Source organism: Bombus bifarius, unplaced genomic scaffold, assembly GCF_011952205.1.
Source record: "Bombus bifarius isolate JDL3187 unplaced genomic scaffold, Bbif_JDL3187 scf7180000010271, whole genome shotgun sequence".
Classification (NCBI taxonomy): domain Eukaryota; kingdom Metazoa; phylum Arthropoda; class Insecta; order Hymenoptera; family Apidae; genus Bombus; species Bombus bifarius.
In genome coordinates this window covers 639,049-660,241 of record NW_022885586.1, presented here as the reverse complement: position 1 = coordinate 660,241, position 21,193 = coordinate 639,049, and the positions used below count along the sequence as shown (strand labels likewise).

The following is a 21,193-nucleotide window of genomic DNA, read 5'->3' as shown; positions in this document are numbered from 1 at the left end:
CGTAGATGTTACTATTGCGGCGCGTTAGAAGTTGGAAATTTATTGTTTAATAAAATTGTCATCGTTTTCTTAACTTAAAAAAAAAAACACAGATGGAACGTCAGCCATTAACGGAGTAAGCAAGAAAATTTGTGAAAAGAAAGAGAAAGACGATCATAGAAACAGCGATATAGCTTGAATGTAACATTGATGACACTTTTATTATTCAAAACAATTTCTATAATCATATTGTTTCACACATGGGATAACTATATGTTGCTAACTATTGTACTCGATAGTTTCCAATACCGAACGATACTCTTTTCATTTCTGAAACTCGATGTCTTTAAAGTTTAAAGTCTTTGTTTTCCTTTGTGCTTAGTTCGATTCATTGTTATGACGCTATGAATTCCTTTGACGAGCCGCGTAATTGCTCGTGATATTGAATCGAGAGTTCACCATGAAACTCGGTCGTGACATAGTTTCTGATCAACCTTGAACTATTCTGGTCCGACCATAAATTTCCATTTCCACTTGATCAACCCTACGTGCTGGTTATTAATTATTAACAAATCGCTAAACATTTCGAGTCAATACTCGATTAATCACGATTAATCTGTTGGCCCGGTCAAATTTATTATCCCAGTATAAAATTTATTGTCTACAACTGATAGAATCGAATAATAAGGGTTGACATTGATTAATGGCCGAGTAGATTTGAATATTTAAAAATCTTCCTGCATGCAATTTCACGATTACCAAGGATTGCGTGTATCTATCGAGCCATTCACCAATTATCGAGGGCTGCCACGGAAACCAAAACGAAATCGTTCGTTATTTTCGCGCAGGCGTCGTCCGCGTTGCGACGTCTCTCGCCAGGAGAATGTGACCGTCGAAAGCTCTTCCATTTGTTGAGCAATTTTCTTACCATTTCCACCAGCCAAACACACTAATAAATTATTTATATTTAGTATATTCATTGATACCTAAAATATAATGATATTCGCCTTCCATGAAGGTCACTTGCATCCCCCTTTAACATCAATGAATTTTGAGCCACATAGAAAAATCAGATACCCGAAAAATATTCTGAAAACGAAGAATGTCAAGATTATACGATTCTAATATCGTAAAATTCGCGACAAATAAATTTTATACACTTCGAAGTATTTGTTATATTACGAGAATGATTTAGATAATTTTTTTTAAGGGCATTTAATCGAATAAGTAAAATAATCGAATTATTGGAGACGTTGGAAAGAATGTTATAGTAGCTTTCAAAAAAGGAAAACTTTAATACGTTAGCAGGTGTCGGTACTTGTCCTTTTTCCCCATCTTTCAGCCGGGATGCCTACTTGTTGCGGGGTCGGCTGTTATTGATTAGTGGAGAAAGAGAGAAGGAACCAGAGGGAGACGAACGTTCCTCCACAGACATGAATGGCTGTGGTCCACAGAGCCAGATTTTGAGCTTGACCCGGATTCGTCACGCTGGAGTTCACGCTACCTTCACTTTCGTTACTCGCGTTTTAAGCATAGCGTGAAAAATCGAGAGTGAACAGTGGCGACCAGCCGAACTCAGCTTCATCGCTATCAAACGACATCAAGGGACGGTATACTTAAGCAACTTCGAGCAAGGAAAAAATATCTCTTTTCAACCGCAACCATCAACCTCAAAAATAAAACCAATTCTCCAAAATAGCCACATCAAAACATCAAACTAAAGATCAAGCCCTTCAACGCAGAAACATCATTATACAATTTGTCTTCTCTCAAAACAGATTCAAATAAAAGCAGAAAATTTTCCAAGGAACAGGTAGAGGCGCCACGCTCAAGGAAACAATTTCCTTGCGAACAAGGCCGTCATCAAATAGGCTAATATCCACGTCTGCCTGTAGGAAATGCAATTAACCCCCCATCGGTCGCGTAATCAACGATCTCAGGATACTGGTAACTAGGTGACATTTAAAAATCCGTGGGAAGAAAGGAGAAGAAGAAAGAAGGGAGAGGTCCTTCGGAGGACCTACGGGTCGCACAGGCGCAGCTGTATTCCAGTCTCACCCCTAAAGAGGGTGTGCGAGTGCGCAATGAGGGTTGGCCTGGCCCGAGGGAACGTAGGCTCGGCGCAGTCGAGTGGCTTTGGCCGAGTATGAGCGGCGTTTTCGCGTTTGTCGCTCGAGTTCCATTCACGAAAACGACCTGTTCGAACAACCACCCCCTCGTGTGCCTGTCGGAGGAAGGGTTAAGGCGTGCTTGAGCCACTTGTGTCGGGTTGAAGTCGGGTTAAACGCGAGAAATCGAGAGACAAGAAGGTCGAACGGCGGATACAGGCGTGTCTCTTCCGTACGGTTGCTCGATTTCACGTACCTCGACTGTCAGTAAGGGTACCTGGAAGAGGATAAGGGGTAGCAGAGCCTGGAATAGTTCATTTTGGGTTAACGTACCACCGATTGATATTTTTCTTTTCTTCTGTAAATCGCTGATCGTTTTCTTCGAGTGGAAAGGAGAAAGAGATGCTGTAGCGTGAACACCGTGGTAAACGGGTCGTTATTACGCGTGTATGGTGGATTATGCGTGATCGTAGAAACGAGGAAGTGAGGTAAAAGTGTTTTTTCGGGGCAAAAGCGGGCCGGCGAGCGAGGGGGCTCCGGGACTCGAGCAACAGGTAATTTAAAAGCTGACTCCGCGGGGCACCACTTTCCATTGCGTCGGTGTTGCTTCTGGGTGAAATGTAGTTGATTGCTGTCGCGACGAGATGATGCAATTTACGCGCGCCTTCACCGTTAATGAGACGCGGCTGTTTCTTTGTCGTGGTTGAAAGAACGAGAAAATTTCATTCTTCCTTTGCGTTTCTTTCTCGTAGCTGAAGAAGAGACGACATTTTATTCGTTGTTATATCTGGGTTTATTTGCTTGTGGCGTTTTTAACGTTTCCAGTTATTTTGGTTTTGTTATAATGTACAGTATTTCTCCAGAATATTCTTCGGTGTGGATGCAGAATTTTGTTTTTGTATTTGTCGTGGCTCGTACGAATTCTATTTAATTATTGGAAATTAGTAGGTTTCTGACCCTAAAAAACCATCAGTATGAATTTGTACATAGTTCTACATATACATTAATAACAGTAATAAACAAAAATATTTTATCTGAATATATAGATCAAATTACATGTACTATAAAAAGGGAACTATATTCTTGAATGTTTGAAATTTCAGTTCGCTTTTTGGCTATCAACGTGCCAATCAAATTCTCCGAGTCTGAACACCTACATTGCGTAAATAATTCGCGTTGCTTAAAGGTCGAACGTAAATGAAAGTATATCGCTGACGTGGGACGAGGATTAAACGGGTCTCCTGCTGCAAGTAGGTTAACTACATCGTAGATAACAGGGCTCATTACACGGAAGGGTAGTTAAGTCTTTCGTCAGGGGGTGATTTATCGACGATATAGCAGATTTCCCTACCGGATAAAAGAGAGTGCATTTCGTCCATTAAAGCGTGTTCCCGTGTCGCATTTTCTTCAGAAACTCCTCACGCGCTCGCCTCGCTGACTGCATTAAGGCCATTCATGCGGGAATTTGTGCTTCTTACAGTAATCTTCCTTTTTACAACTGTCCATCACATTTTACACTTCCGTTCAAGAAGTATACAAAGAAAATTAATTATCGAAATGATTATTTACCTAAACAAATTAAATGAAGTAAATGAATTTCACTGAAAGGTTTTTACCTTCTCTCTAAAAAGATATTTTCTTATTTTTCCTAAACATTTAGAACAATTAAATAAATACGTTTAAATAAATGAAATAATTTCTCGGAAATGTTTAATGAAAAAGTTGCTTACGAAGATCGAATTTCAGTAATATCGAAATACCTAACTGGATGAGTATTTGACATTTTTCAGAGCGTTATTATTAAATCGAGAATTAATTGCAACGAAACAGGACAGCATTGAATATTAAGGCTAAATATTTGGCGCGGCGTTTCGATTCTTAATGAAGAATTCCTACGGTGTAGATTGCACATACTCGATTATTATTTATAAAATCAAGTGTTTATGTCTCAAACATTCCATCGATCTCTATATATATGAATCGATATCAGTCGAATTCGTACATGATTCCTCTATCCACTTTTAAAGAAACACATAGAATGTTTCCATTCTTCGTGAGTACGTAGGAATCTTATAAATCCGATTTTTATTTATATCACGCTTTGCTAATAATAGCTGTGCGATAGTTGTTTGATCGAACTAGACGTGACTCGAATGATAATGTTAGATGTTCTGGAAAATAAATGCACCCTTGCTATGGTGTTGTATTGACAGAGTGGCTGTGTGATTACAGGGACAAGTAACCTGATGGAAACTCGATATAGGAAGTTAAATCGTGTGAATGTGATATCGACAAGTTGCAAATATTTACTTTCTCGCAGTGAAAATAGTTTCAAATACTCCGTCGTTTAATATAAAGCGAAAATGTGAGACAGTTTGCTGGAAGTCGTCCATATGGCTTCAATTATAGTTTGTTATTTCACTGCAAACGTGGATAATTCATGGCGGATCTCTGTTAACGAGCAATTACGCTTGTCGAAGCTTTTAGTTTCAAGATAATGTTTTTATTGGAAACCAGACTTTAATGTAGTAGGTAGATATAAGCTGTGTATAAAAATGCAAAACTCACCCGAAAGTAAAGCGTATCACACGTTAGCTGAAGCTTGTTTATCATTCGCAAAGTTGTTCAGAATATATCAGCAAACTTTCTCATAGTCATCCAAATATATCTCTCCTAACACTTAGAAAGCTTTCGTTTTATCACGTAGAATATATTACAACGCGTGCGCGAATTTAAGTTTCAATCATTTTATTCCAAAATACTAGAGATGCCATATTTCCATAATAAAATTCTTCTATGTCTTTATATCGTTTTGTTTTTTTTTCGTTGTGTGAAACAAGAAGAAAAAAAAAGGAATTTCAAGACGAAAGGAAGGAGGAAATTACACTTTATGAAATTTTTTAATGGAACATGCGTTACATGAAATGTTTTCCAGGAAAATATCAGCTCGATGCCGGAGGCGTCAGGGTCAGAAGTGGCCGATGAGTCGGATTATTCGATTTTCGAGAATAAGACCGGCTTGGCCGAGGACATGAAGTTTCTGGCTAGTATGCCGGAACTATGCGACGTGACCTTCCTCGTCGGTGAAACAAAAGAGCCCATTTGCGCTGTGAAGGCTGTTTTAGCAGCCAGAAGTAGGTTCGTATCGCGATTAATGCTACGATCAATTTCTTTCTTTCGTGCAAAGGTAATCTTGATGTGTAAGTAGTACGTTTTATTACAATAACAACACTCTTCTAATATTATTTATTACGACAGTTAAAAAGATTGTTATTACGATATTTAGATAAATATAAATACAGTAAAGGTGAAATAACGTATTCTTTTGTTTCTATAGGGTGTTTCAAAAGATGTTTTACCAAGCACCCAGTCCACAGCGTAAAAAGGAACCACCGCCGAAGGAAAACAAGATCCGACTATTCCTGAAAAGAAGCTCGGAGCCACTGCTGAATCTGCAAAACGCGGCGCAACAGGTAATCGCGGTCATTACAGAAAAATCGTTTTCTCAATACCTCCTCTATTCTTTCACTATATTATCAGAAAAGATAGAAATAGCAAGCTAAAAATAAAATCAAGCCGATCAAACGTGGGCATCTTTGAACTTATTTGTTACAAACAAGATGGATGAAACACCCACGCGAATGTTGGAATATTACAAATTTAGTGCTTGCCTTCCTTCGCTTCCATATTAAATTTCTAATCGATAAACTCTCATTTTCGAAACTTTCAATCTGAAATCTATACTTTACACGATTAATCTTTGAAACGGTTGCTACAACCAATCAATTTACTGCAATTGAATTAAAAAAAAGAAGCATTTTAAAGAACATTTAAACGAATTGTGTTCGAACCTCGTCGTTAAAATGATAGAAATAGTAAGTGTGCGTTTGTTGTGTGCCGTGTAGCGGTCAGGGTTCGCGCAGCAGTTGGCTCCCATACAAGAGGTACTATTATAACGTCACTTCTCTATACGATTTTGCATCCTGAGGTCCTCTTTTTATTTTCCCCTTTCCCTTTCTTTCACTCTATGCTCGTCTCAAGTTTCTGTCTGTTTCTTTTTATTATTTTTTGTTCTTTTTCTGTTCTGAAGCATTACAATAACGAGAAGGATCCTGAATAACGATGAATCCTCGATTCGAAAAGTTTCACCGAGAGAAATTCTATCTCTTAAGAATTGTTAGTTAGACGGATTTGGTCTGTTTCTCGGTGTGTGTTAGACTTCGTCAAGCGAATAATCTTCGCGAAGTTAGAATTAATCTGTACGATTGCATGAAACATTGACGCGTTGGTAATGTGAAGTCAAACTGATACGTTTTATAAAAATGTTGTCATTTTATATCATAGTAGATGATTAATGTCCGATTCTTTAGAAAGTAAACGATTAATCTTCATAGAATCAATTAATTTGATTTCTGCATTGCTCGATCAATAATGTAGGAAACTTTTTACTTTTTAAATATCTATCATATATCTTCACGATACTAATGCGCTGTGGTACTATTAATTTTTTTCTTTTTTTTTTTTTTTACTGAAAGATATAGAAATATGAACTTCATTATTCTTCGAAAGGGTCTCAATTTTATTGTCTCAGGATACCAGATTTTACCGTGGAAGATCACTTTACGGACATCTTTTAAAAATAGTCCTTAGAACTTTTAACTTTATATTTTCTACGAGTACAAAAATAGTTATTTTCTTAGCTCTCAAGAACGATTCTAAGATATTTCTATAATCATAAGTATACTATTCTCAAAGAAATGGTTTAAATCAATACCATAAATAGAGTATGCGACGTAGGCATTAAAATTCACAACCACGTAGACCTTTGATCTTCTACTATGTGAAAGTTTAGGGCTTCGATGCATAGGATGCTCACTAATCTCCTAATTGCAATCTCAACTGTTATATTTTTTCTGTATTATATCGCATTACGTTGTATTACATTTCCGTGAAACTATGTATTCGCATATGTTTCTATATATTTTTAAGGTTAAAGGGACTTCCTGTTTATTTGAATAAATTAAACGAAATGAAATTAAAATACATAAGAAATATCAGAAATTTATCGAGACACAATCGACGTCCTTTTATCAACCCTCGTTCGTCAATCTGGTATCCTAATTTCATTTGTAAGCGATTACCCATACGATGCATCCAGCCCAATTCAGTCAGTTGTTAACGAGGCATTCATCGTTCCAGTCTATCTCTTTCAGTCGGCATGCAAGTTTTAAATTGACTATACGGTCTAAGTCTGGAGAATCGTGAATATAGACTGCTGTCCTTCTTACATCGGCACATTTGCAATAACTGTAGACTCGCACGACTGCAATCAAAATCCTCTGTTATTCGAGGACGGCACAATTTGATTCTGTAATTCTGCATCCTACAATTCGTTATGTAGTGGTGAAATTGACGATGATGTATTATAGACGCACAGTAGTTTGCTTATAAGGATATGCAGCAATGCGAACATTCTAGCGGCATCAATACACTGTTTTCAATTTTCATCGATGCTTAAGCGAACAACGATGGACGATCCTTGGAAATATTTAGAACGTAGCAATTTATTAATAATTTGTAGTTGACGATAGTAGGTAATTGTTTAGAAATTCGTCATTGATAATACATCTCTTGTTTAGAAGTAAGAAGTATTTATAAGTGTAGTTAGTTAGTTAGTTTGGGACTGAAAATATTTTCTAGCCATCGCTAAATGCACCAAATCGCTTAGCATGAACTTTCGATCTTCAGTCTTTGAATCGCTGTCAATCTTTTCATTTTTCTAAATACACCACTCTTTGTGATCAATCATAGCCGAATCAACATCAGACCGTAATCATCGAGGAATTCGAGCCCGACGTGTTTCGTCAGCTGATCGAGTACATTCATACTGGATGTGTGACGTTACAACCTAGAACTTTATTAGGTAAGTATTTCGTTCGTCGTATATATTAACGTTCTATGGATTTTGAAGGAAACAATTTCGCGTTAGTAAGCTAATTTTCATTTTAAAGGATTGATGAATGCCGCCGATTATTATGGATTAGAACAACTGAGAAAAGCTTGCACTGGATTCGTACAATGTTGTATAACAGTGGACACTGTGTGCGCTTTATTAGCGTCGGCAGAACGATACATTCAGTACAAGTGTACGAAATCCTTGGTCCATAAGGTGAGATTGTATAGAAATTTACAGATATTTGAGAACGTTCTTTGTAAATTAACATTTTCCTGCCTGAAGAAACGAATGAATTCTTTTTACCGTATAAAAGTACTGATATCTTCTTGTTTCGCGTTTAAAGGTATTCGAATTCGTCGACGAACATGGCAACGAAGTGTTGAATTTAGGATCCTTCACGCTACTTCCCCAACATGTGGTTCGCTTGATCCTGGCAAGAGAAGAGTTACGAGCCGATGAATTCACCAAGTTTCAAGTACGCGAATTTTCGACATTATTTTCATCCTATTGAACCAAGAAATTCCCTATTCGTCATTAATTTTCGTCTGTCTGCTATTTCCTAGAAAATATAATTCCTTTCCCTTCTTAATTTCATAAAACTTTTTCGTCATTTAGTTTCCCATTAAAAAAAAAAAACTCGAATTTCTATTATTAGTCTTTTTAATTCTGCATATTTCAACTATTAAAATTCACTGAATATTCGATTATCTTAGGCGGCCTTGATGTGGAGTAAGAAGTATTGCGACAGCAATCAAAATCAAGATCTGAAAGACGTGATTGGCAATTTCCTCGAGTACATTCAGTTCCATAAGATCCCTGCGAACGTGCTAATGAGAGAAGTTCATCCTCTGGACTTGGTGCCTTCGAGGATCATAGTGAACGCGTTGGCCTATCAGGTGCGTGTTATTTCAGTATTGTCAATGAAATTAATTTCTAATTCTTCTTTACGCTTTCTTTCTTCTCATTCTATACAAATATCGAGTTTATTCACAAACTTTAAACATTGTTTCGTAATTTAATTAAAAATCAAAGTATTACATATATTCGAATTTTTATCTCTTAGTATCTACTTTATCGTAATTAGAACATTTTCAAGTTATTGTGCCTTTTAGCCTTCTTAGCTTACTGATTCGTATGTCGCAGACAGAACTCGTGCAAAATGTTTGTTTTAATGTATCATGAAACAGCTTGATCGAGATTACACTGTTGCAAGCAGCACTTGTAGTGTAGCTCCAGGATTGTAGTTTGCGAATTTCTAGCCAAATGAGCTAAAATGTACATTCTCCACTAAGGTAACTGTGGTGTGCTCAGTTATTTCATGTTCGTATAACGCCTCGTCCTAAAAAAAGACAAGAAATTATGGTCGCAAAGAATTCAAGTATGATTATGCATTTATGATTCTTCTTGTTCCCTTTGATACAACGTACACCCGTTTCTGTCTGTTACTTTATTATCGAAGCATGCAGAAAGTGGAATTATCTCGTTTGAAACGAAAAGATCATCACGTTCGAAAATTTGGTTAAAAATTGTATTATGTACACCTGCGACACAGTGTAACCGTTTGAAAATCCAAGGGTTTCTTTTAAATTTCATTGAAAAATGATTTTCAGTTTTGTATGAGACCATTACACGCATTTCTATCTATTATCTAAAAACATATATATTTTGCTCAATGTATGTTACACTGTTCAGAATAATTGAAAGATTATATATCTAAAGGATACAAGATAATATAGTCTTTAATGTTACATAAGTTTAATAGAAATTTGTGGTTACTGATTGTTGCAATATTTTTGATTATTCTAGAAAGTTTCCTGTTAATTATTCTGGAAAGTGTAAGTCTGCAATATTTAATTGTTTGAACCTTGATATATTCAAATGTTTAATCGAATCGATCTTTAATTATTCGATGTAACCGTTTCGTATCTGTTACGCGTGTTTAAAGAAATTATTTTCCCAAGTACATTTGTCTGCTGTCGCACATGTAGCATTTATTCCATTTGCAATAGTTATTTCCTTTCAAATAATTGTTTCCCGAAATTATCGTTTGAAATTAATACGTCTTCTACGTTCAATCAATTACGTGTCATATTTTATATAGTTGTTCTTCACTGAACATTCGATAAAGTGCAGTAGACGTTCGTTTATCGAAAACTGTACAGATATAAATGATCCTTTGCCAATGGATTTATTGAATTCAAATTATCCTACACGGTTATCGCAAATCTTCTAATTGTAAAACATACCGACATTAATTAAATATGAATAGAAATTCCGAGAAATGAAGTCTACTCACGTCTCTCACTACATCCCTCACACGTTTTATTACAATCTATACACCAATATGAAACAACCTCAATTCACACCCCAATCTTAACCCTTTCGACATGAAGAGCGAACCAGACGATCCATCCAATAATTTTGCCTATCATTAAGTTTAAAGAATAACAAAATATTTGAAACATCCGTGGAAATGCAAATTAATCCTTTGACTTTGTCTAATTGCTCTATCGATTGAATTTTATTAAATTTTGCTGTGATCCTCTTCAAATAAGAAAAATTGTACTACAAATTTCTTCGCGGAAGGGTTAACGCCTCTAATTTTTGATCGAACTTCACCATGTAGAACCGAGTTCTCTATATTTATCCTTTATTATCCGTCTTGATCGGCGGCTGGATTCTGTAAGTCTCTTAACCAGAGAGTTTGTTGCAGGCAGACCCGGCAAGCGTCGATCCCGGACACCTGTCCCCCCACAGAGTAAAGCACCAGGACCGTAGTTTGTCGGTGCAGTCATCTCTACAGGACCAATTCGGCAGCAACACATCGCTAAGCTCGACTGGGTCTGACGAGGGGTCCGACGAGAAGCAGCATTCAGGTAGCAACTAACCTCCGGCCACGGCCGCATTGATCGCGGCCGTATCGGACGAGCCTCGACGCGAGGAAATTCCTATTAACGTTGCGGTCTCGCACCCGCTTGAAGGTAAATACGGCATAGCAGAGCAGGAGATAAGGGAGCAGGAACGATGGCCGAAGCATCGCTCTTCCGAAGAGGAGGATATACAGCGGTTGATCGAGCAACGCAATCAGTATCAATCGATGAGGCAAGAGGATACGCTGCAACGACAGCACGATGAACAGCTGATCAGGAAGCAGGAGGAGGAGCTAAGGAGACAGGAGATGCAGGAAGAGTTCGAGAGGAGGCAGAAAGAACTGCAGAAGAAGAAGAAGCAGGAGGAGGAGTTGAAAAAGCAAAAAGAGCAGGAGAAGCTGAAGAAGCAGCAGGAACAGGAGGAGCCGAAGAAGGAGGGAAAGCAGGAACAGAAGGGACTGAAGAGAGAACAGGAAGAAGAGTTGAAGAAGACAGTAAAAGAAGTCGAGGATGTGACGAAGAAGCAAAAAGAGGAAGAGGTTAATCGACAGAGTCTGGAAGAAAAGAAGCAGGAGGAAGAATTGAAGAAGCAGGAGGAAGAATTGAAGAAGCAGGAGGAAGAATTGAAGAAGCAGGAGGAAGAATTGAAGAAGCAGGAGGAATTTAAAGAGGAGGAGGCTTCGAAGGAAGGAAAACGAGAAGCAGATTTGGAGAAGAAGCAAGAAGAGGAGAAGGAGAAGAAGGAACAGCTGCTGGATGTTCAGAAAGAAGATGAAGAGAAACAGAAACATCGAGAGGATAAACAAGAATTACGACAACCGGAAGAATCGCAGAGCGAAGAAAAGATTGAAGAAGAAAACGAATCAGAGGAACCAAGCCTATCGAATCAGGAAAAATCACAGCAACAATTGGAAGAAGAGGAAAGAATAAGAAGGGAGCAGGAGTTACTAAAGCAGCAGAAGGAAAAGGAACAACGAAGAATTCGCGAGGATAGAAAACTGCAACTACAGTTGCAGGAACTGAAAACTCAATGGGCATCGGAGGAATTAACAATATACAAGCAGGAAGAAGCCTTGCAACGACAGATAGAGAACCTGAGATACGAGGAGCAATGGGAGAGTCGACAATTCCAGCAGATGCAGTTGTATTTGGAAGGTCGGAAGCCTGAGGCGGAAAAGAAACCAGAAAGGCGGCAAACAACGGAACGAAAGAAGGCGGAAAAGAGGAAAGACGAAAGAGTAGAGATTAGGGTACACGGGGCGGAATCCCCTAAACAGGAAGACCCTGCCGTGACTGGTTTCTACATAAAGTTAGTGGTGAGGCAGGAAGGCAGGGCGAATTTGGTTTGGTTGTTCAAAACGCACAAATTTTAAATGGTTCTCGTTTCTCGTTATCCTCTACTCTGGTTTTATACACTGTTGACATTTTATATAATAATTAACAAATTAATTTTCTCGCTGGAAGAGAATCGTTTCAGAGTATGACTATTCCTATTGTTTGAGTTGTCTCGCCAGAGATTTCTATATGACGAATCGTTGTGTTTTGCGAGGAACATTCTTTGTACATTAATGTTTTTTATCGTTGGAACCGCATACAGGTATTTATGATAAACGCGGAGACGTTCACTCATGGTGGTTGTTAATAAAACCGAATCTCCATCTACAGTCAGTCAGTAAAAAATCCACCTCTGTAAATGATTGTAGACGAGGTACGTGCTCATTAAAGTGATTTAATAGGTCATACTATACTACTACGATAATCGTACGATTATTTTAAGGATACTCTTAATTTGCGTAGTCTGTGGGTTGTAATTGAACGCGAAGAGTTATTTCGGTAACACACTGCTCAAGATGATTAGAAAATTGCGTACACGAATCTATTTATTCCTAACGAAATTTGATTATTTTCCATGCTAAGTACACGGTATCCTTTTACATTTTCAACGATTGATTTATTCGAAAAAATTATTCAAGGAACCGGCGAAGTAATTCTCCGATTGCTTCGAGCAGTATATCAGCATCAAAACGCAAAATGTTATCGATACTGATTTTGAGAGTGTTATTTTACAACTGACATCTTAACGACTACTTATATACGATAATTTACACGCGTTGCCTGCCTGTGAATTCCCAACCATTTCTTCGATCTAATCATTATCAATTATATGGTGTCACGCGACGGCGGAGAACACGACTTTCGTCGACATCAATCAATTCTCGCTTTCCCATTAAACCACTACTTCATGATACTATACTTATTGCTCCGTCGACTTTTCTACTATTCTCGTATTATTATTATGGCGATCTACTATCGCAGATCGAAAAGGTCTACCCGATTTTTTACCAAGCATCTCGAACATTCATTCGATCACTGCACGAAGAAGAGGAAGTAGAAGATCTGTACCGTTTATTATGAAAGAGATTTTAACGTTCGTACGAAATGAAAAATAAAGTATGCACAGTACTAGTATGAGCAGCTAATGAGAAAATTAAGAAGTATCTATGTAGACGTTATTGTTGAACTCTTTTACAAGGAAAAGACTACAAATTATATACATATACATATATATATAAACACAAGAGAATATATATACACGATATCTATATTTGACACTATATTAAAAAAAAAAAGAAAAACAATTGATATCGCTTATGGGCGAGGTGTTCGAGAGCTGTGGTCGACGACTTGACAATGATAAATCATTTCATAAATTGTTACTAGAATCTTACAATTAGTTCTATGCTTCGGACTTTTAAAATGAATGTTTGAAATGTGAAAATGAACGTTTCTAAAAATGAATCTTGACAATGATGTACCCTCGAACGAAAATCGACGTTGTTTCGATGAAAATTGTCGATTTTTATTTGCCACGATCTCTTATTTTTCTACTTCAACATTTTCATACGACTTACTTACTTACTGTACCCTGAATAATATAATTTCGCTCGCATGGAAATGTAATTCTGCTGTTACGTTACAGCCGCTTTTTATCACGATTACGATTGACAATGATAAAAAAGTGCAGTACGGTTAATATACAACAATTTTACACGGGTGTGAAGCTGTATAATCGTGCTGCTGACTCGCATCCACTTGCGTGCTTGCAACGAAAAATTGTTTATGAAACTGTGAATACACAAAGTAGTAGTAAGTAATGTTTAACGTGCAACAGGAGGAAAAGTGTTTTCGACGGTAATTTCGAATCGTTCAATTCGGCTAAATATTTATAACGCGCTTTTAATCTCGAAAGCATTGCTGATTTAATATTTTCTATTCCATTGCCACGCTATCATAACTTTTTATATTTTATACAACAATCAGTGATTGTGCTTTTCTTCGGTTCTCGAAATTCTTTATAATTTCGATTATAGAAAGTAGTAATAAGTAATACGATAAAATAACAAATTTCCAATTGAATTTGCCAAAAATTTGTCAGAGCGACAAATAGCGCTACGATAAAGAGGATTATTCGATTTCTTGCTGTCAACATTCTTCTTCCTAACTGCCGCACCTAAACTAATTGTTTAAGCAGCGGAGACGAAGCGGACTATCATCTATTAAACGTTGTTGATCGATGTAATACTCAGCATTGGTACAAAGCAGAACGACGGATCGCTTGATTCGTCAAACGCTAAACCCTTCGTTCATGCAGACGGAAAATGAAACTATTTAAATCTCGACGTAAGTTGATTTATATCGTATAAAAATTTACGCCGAGTTAGTTGCTACCAACTCGTGAAACGATGCGCAATTTGTTCGTATATTGAATCAAGCAAACAAACGGTGTACCTATGTAAATTGTATAATATTGTGATTACCATTCGTATTCTCTATATTATCGCGAAATTTCTTCGAATAAGTAATTTATTAATTACCGTATCATTTTCCAAGAGTTTCTCAGAATTGAAACTTTCTATCACATGTTAATTTATCGCGAATTAATATCATCCAAGATTCCTTCATCTTACTCTTTGTGTATTTGAACAGTGGCAAACGAATCGTTCGATACTTCGACAATTCTTTGTTATTTAGATTTATAACGACAGTATTAAAATACCTCGTATCGATGATACAAGATCATTCGAAGAGGATTTTGACGATAGTCTCACACTGTATGTATCGTGTACAGTTTGCTGGAACGATTTGGCACGAGCGCGATGATCATGCTTAAAATCATCACTGAAAAGATACGAAGCAAAACGAGGATCTTGTGTTAACAATAATAAAAGATCTAATTGTTGATCTGTGTGAAAACTTCACGCAATTTTCTGCAACCACTAGAACGCAACGATCGAAGACGAATTTTAAGTTTAGTCATCGAAGAGGAAGTCTACTACTAAAAATATAATGATTTCAAGAAACTTGAAACCTCGCAAGTATTACCTTTTCGTTTAATACTTCAAACTACTTGGAATCGAAGAACAACATGGCTGAAGCATCGTTCATGATCATGAGCTTTCCACGAATCTTTTTCATAATCGTGTCAGACAGTCGTGTATCGTAATATCGCATAATTATTAGACAAATCTACAGAAATAAGGAGAAGGAAAATACTGCATCGATTTCGTCGTTCTCCTTTCGTACAGCGTTGACAATACTTTAATCGTACGACACATATGTTCCCTATCTCAGGCTAAACGTAAAATGATAAAAGTACATATATAGAATTATAATAAAATAATAGAAAATCGTAATCTATAAGTGTACTACTGCTTTGTTCAAAAAGGTTGTGATTCACTGGGTTTTGTTTCACTTAGGAAACATTTTCACGAGTAAGTAACATTTTCTCCATTCACAGACTTCGAATTAACTAAATATTAGTTATTTTCTTTGTATCGATACGATTACTACATCATTCTAAATTTTTTAATTCTCCACTCAAATTATTTTGTACATTCTGAAATAGTTTATGTACACTTCGTTCGAGACTGATTTCAGTCCCCAATAACTTCTCCCCAATTTACATCGTTTATTCATTTTCCTACGAAAAACTTGTCTTTATCTCAGACGATGAAATTGATTTTTCAACAGAAAGTATTCTACGAATTATCAAACACACTTTGTATAAATCACAAAAATGACAAACACACTGGAACAACAGAAAAGATCGACAAACGTATAAAATATTGTTGTTTATTCGACACGTTGAAATCTTATTTCTGCCAATAGCTGTAAGAAGAAAACTGTTCGATAGAACTGTACAAAGCTCAGTGGTATTTCAATGATGAACAGGTGTGGAGGAAATTGCACGTTGTCGATGATAATCGCATAAAAAAGGAGAACAACGGAACCGGGCATCAAACCGTGAAGCTAAATCGCAGCCGTCACTGTCGGAGAATTGTATTTTATTATCGTCACGTTGTACGCGGCTCAGTTGCATAAGTGTCAAGAGTATATTTATGAATGTGGTGTAGTCTACTTAATCTGTGTATCGTTGTCTGTCCGTGCGCATCGTTACTTCTGCTGTTTTGTACGTAAGGTGTGCGTAAAAAAATAACAAAAAATTAATTAATAAACAATGATATGTCGTTGAGTAGCCTAAGGGCGTTAACTACCCGTTACAGTGTTACCATCGATCCCACCGAGATTCAGTCGATCCGATCGAGACAGCTATCTTCTCAATTTTTGTTTCCATCGTTTCCTCAAAATTTTAATCCAAATAATCCATTATTTTTTGACGTGCGAGGAAGATCTGAATTTTTCTACAGGGTAGATTATAATTACATTTATGACAAATTTCAAGCAACTTTTGTCAAATTTTCTTTCCATTCTTACAACTTTCTGCTACATTCTTGTTAGAAGCGAAGAAACGTTGCGATTCGATCGATGAGTTTAACGGTGATCGGTGCAATTCTATCTAAAGTTCGATCTCTATCATGTTGTGATATTCTGTAGCCAAATGAGTTGAAATAAAGGGAGAAGAGCGTGATGTCAAGGAATAACGAAGCAAGACATTTTTATCCCTTCCTGATGTACTAAATCCATTGAAATTTCTCTTTTTTTTCTCTTTTTTTTTTTTTACCGATAAAAACCTTTCTACTTTCGATGATCGCGTATCAAGTGTAACAAAATTATATTGGATCAAAAAAGCTCGCGATACATGAACCGTCACGAGCAGATATTTACAACCTTGATCGTTCGAAAGTTTAATAAACGATAGAAGGTTAAAGATCAACGAGAATCATCGCGGCACATCAACTTGAAAACCTTCTTGAAGACCTTCTTGAAAATTAACGTTGCTCGTTACGGGCGACAGATGGTAAGCGTACCAGGAATAATTATAATTTTCGACATCCTGATGATTGTGACGCAAGGCTCGAGCGAAATTTGAACGATCCATCGTGCCATACGTTATTGAGCGTTGTATCGACGTTAATGATCGATTTAAAGAGCCTGGCTGTGATAATCATCCACTGAGCGAATCTGTACGATTAAAAATAAACCTAAGTGAAGAGGCATGACTAGGAAGATAAGTGAAGCAGTAAAATGTGTTATTAGTATCGTAAAGACGTGTCTTTCTGTTGGAGGTAGCTCCGCTGGTTGCAAGTTGAGAACAGCAATTTTACAAGTAAATCGAATGCGAGCTATTTCCTAGCTGAATTTATGCGACAGTGAGACTGATTGCAAATACTATAGCGCTGTAATAGTAGTAGAATAAACGTGAAATATTGTCGAAGTAATGGTTAACTGTGTAGTGATAGACTTTCCAGTATATGTGTCACTAATTGTAAATTGCAAATATAAGAGATAATGCACATATCTCTGAATACCAAGGACAAGGAAATGGGATTATTCAAGTGCAACATAATTACCTAGTGCAAAAATTTGAGTGACCGCTTAATTGTAATTACTTGATAACATAATCTCGTATATTTGACTTATAGTATTGCAACTTATGCAATAACGTGCTTGATACACCGTTGATTACGTTCTACTGTTACTATACGATGTAAGTAACAAAATGATTGAAATTAAATTAGAAAATTCAATTTATCATTAGAAATACTCATTCATCACCTACTTGTCGAAATATTTTTTACTCGTAACAATACTACCTGTTATTTGTTGTACCTTATTATCTGTTTTACCTGAAAATGTATCGTATTCTGGTACAATATATGCACACATTTAATAATCTTTATGTAACGATCAATAAACCAACCTGTTGGGCTACTAGTATGTTATCGCAATGATAAGTACTTCGCTCTCAAAGTACATTAATCAGATATCGTTAAAACATCACGTTCCAACCTTTTTCCCAAAATATTACAGTTTTTATCTTGATTAAATAAAATATATACAGTGTAACAAATAAACTCAACTGGCCGTAATAGTTACGATCCTCTCGTACAAAATATTTACAGTGTAGTCAAATTTTAATTATCTAAAATGTCTTATCCTAGATGATTTTGCAAAGTGAAAGCCACTATAAACATTTCCATAATTTATAGATAACAATGAAGAGAATTGTTATTGTTTAAATGATACAAACATCAAGATAAATGTAACGATTCACTGACTAATTATCTTAATGTATTGATGTCAGTTACGATAAATAGCAACATACTTTTGCTTTTACTTTCCGATGTAACTTAATTACTTGATTTTATAATATTGATAATATCGAACCGACAAACAGATTTGCCTGGAACGGGATAAATAGATTGCCGAATAACTGCATCTATTCAACTTATTTAACATACTTCAGCATCCAAAATGGACTCTAGCCTTTTACTTTAATCATCTGGAAGGCCTTAAAATTGATTGAGTCATCAGGCCGAGCAATGATCATTAAGCTTACTGATAAGCGCGATAATGTGTTCGCATTTCAAAGTAGAAATATGCAAATGAGACACAAAAGCTGGAGGGAGTTGCACAGATGACAAACTGGCCCTCCATAGAACGTAAAAATTATCTTTAAAATATTTCGCAACATTTTTTGAATTCGACAAAGATATATTACACTTCCTGTTTTACACTTCCTGTTCCTCTCTTCATTTCTCAATTCTTGCATTCTCTACTCCATATCAAATAGACAACAACAATCCATCCCACAACTAACATTCTTCAATCCACATTCCATTCTTCATATTCGTCATTCATTATCGTGTGATTGACATTCCCTTTTCCACATCCTGGTTCAGTAATCCCATCTAAACAAATAAATAAGGAGATGTGGGAAATATGTATAAGAGGTGAATATTTACACGATTGTAAAACAATAGATAGTAAAAGAAATTCTAAAAATCACTTAAGTTTACATGGTGACCCAACTGAAATGAGATGAACTTAAGTATAAGATAAGTACAAGACGAGTATAAGATAAAAATAAGGTCAGTGTAAGGTAAGGTAAAAATAAGGTCAGTACAAGTATAAGGATAGTACGAGATAAGTAAAATTTCCAATTTCATATTCGGAGAATATGATGTACGAAGAGGTGGCACGCGGAAGCATCACTTTCTCCGAAAATTGTAGGTTGATTTTTAACATTTTTAATGTTTAACTACTCGCCTTATACATCTGCAATGTACAATGCTAATTCTTTCACAATGAATTTTTTATACAATGTGAGATCCGTGGGTCTAATATGCAAATTATCCGGGCATTAGATATGAAAAATGAAGTAGGAGTTACGATATACGTGGGTAATGGTATGTGGGAAGCGAGAACCGAGATATAGTCCGTATAGGATGGAATAGAGTAGAACTAGATTGAGACGAGATAGACTGATAAATAACAGCATTCAGACGTAATTCCAAATACAATTATACATACGACGATTTAAATTTCCTACCTTCACGTTTCATTTTTCCACAGCATTATCGCCGCATTATAGAGCGAGGAGAAAGATTGGCGGATCGAAAGAAGTGGGGACAAAGAAGACCATGGTCGAAGACTGATGATGTTTGGCATTAAAACGAGCGTGCGGCGCAGCCGTGCATCGACAGCGCGGCTGAACTCGTCTGGTAGCATTAATAAATGAGGGACATCAGCTTTTAATTACGCGCCTCGCTCGTAATTGTAACCCGCAGCGAAATCGTACGCTTCCAGCCCGCTACTTTATAAGCTTCACGACGATATACGCGGCACGACCATTGATAACAACCAGCATCGCTGCCTGTTGCTGCTCGGTGCGTTGCCTGATCCTTTGCTGAATTAACGGTCGCTCTTAATTATGCTCGACCAAACGTGAAGTCAGCCTACTCGCGTTCTTCCCTTCCTGAAAATCTTTCAGGATACCAGGTCGACGATTAAGAATTTTATGGCAGATTCAATCCTTGACAACGGGAATCTTCTGGTAGGATGAAAATAACTTAACGAGGATGTTTTGACACACGAGTGATGTATATGTTACAGGAACAACGTTAAAAATATTTGAGTATTAAATACCTCGTTTGTTTCTTGTTACAACTGAGCGAACGATGCTTCGTGAATGGTGTTTCATTACGATAATCGAGCTCTAGGTGTTTCAAGCATATATTTTTAGTAGCCTTTGAACTTGTGATTAATTATGCATTAATTATTCGCGCAAGTCACGTACTTCTATAAATTATTATTCATTTGTTATGGCTTTCATTCACGTTTGTCATGAGTCAAGATACCTATTCGTGATAAATATTGCAAATTTATTAAACAGTGTCGTATAGAGCAATATTTCTGTAACAAATATTTAGCAAATGGAAATACTTAGGGTATATACACAATCGAACTATCATTTTTATCAAACAGAATGGTGATTCAGAAATAAATATCACGTTTCATGATACTCGGGGAAATATATCACTGAAAAGAAACAACAGTTTAATAAAAAATGATACATTGTTTCTTCCAAGGTGTTTTTCACATTTATAGACGTATCTTATCATTCGTAACCATAATGCACTCAGATACTTACATTTAGCCTTTCTTCCAATAATATTACGATACTTGAATACCGATTTTTCCACGAAATCGAGAACTAGGAAAGGATAGTTGTATTTAAAACCTTTTGCTTGTGACAGTGACAATATTTCAATCGATTCTATGATTAAATAACACTAATTGTAAATGAATTCTTATTTAGTCTAAACAAATTTCCAGCATCGCACTTTTTCTTTATATCGTGTTAAATTAAAATCGAAGAAAATTTATCCTAAACCGAATGAAATCACAACATTAAAGGCTCCACTGTTCTGCTTGCTTTAACAGCTCTGTTTGTTTCATTGTCACGGCGATAAGAAGATAAGTACCGTGTATGATTTCGTGGGATAGACAATAGACCTGAGTCGCACCGATAAAAC

At 36.5% G+C, this 21,193-nt stretch overlaps 1 protein-coding gene across 3 annotated transcripts; it reads left to right on the top strand.

Moving 5' to 3' along the window:
* The first annotated feature begins 2,060 nt into the window (after nucleotides 1-2,060).
* On the top strand, nucleotides 2,061-15,607 carry LOC117216539 (golgin subfamily A member 6-like protein 22). 3 transcript variants are annotated; one of them, XM_033463297.1, is made up of 10 exons: nucleotides 2,066-2,641; nucleotides 5,023-5,225; nucleotides 5,425-5,560; nucleotides 5,993-6,031; nucleotides 7,899-8,010; nucleotides 8,099-8,256; nucleotides 8,387-8,518; nucleotides 8,757-8,939; nucleotides 10,757-10,919; nucleotides 11,025-15,607. In XM_033463297.1, the coding sequence occupies exons 2-10, from the start codon at nucleotides 5,038-5,040 to the stop codon at nucleotides 12,284-12,286; spliced, it is 2,373 nt and encodes a 790-aa protein (XP_033319188.1). In that variant the 5' UTR covers nucleotides 2,066-2,641; nucleotides 5,023-5,037; the 3' UTR covers nucleotides 12,287-15,607. The 3 variants fall into 3 exon arrangements, 2 of the variants coding, with proteins under 2 accessions (XP_033319189.1, XP_033319188.1); XR_004489380.1 differs by lacking the exon at nucleotides 5,993-6,031 and having other exon boundaries at nucleotides 2,061-2,641; nucleotides 10,761-10,919; nucleotides 11,025-11,166; XM_033463298.1 differs by lacking the exon at nucleotides 5,993-6,031 and having other exon boundaries at nucleotides 2,064-2,641.
* Nucleotides 15,608-21,193: the final 5,586 nt, after the last annotated feature.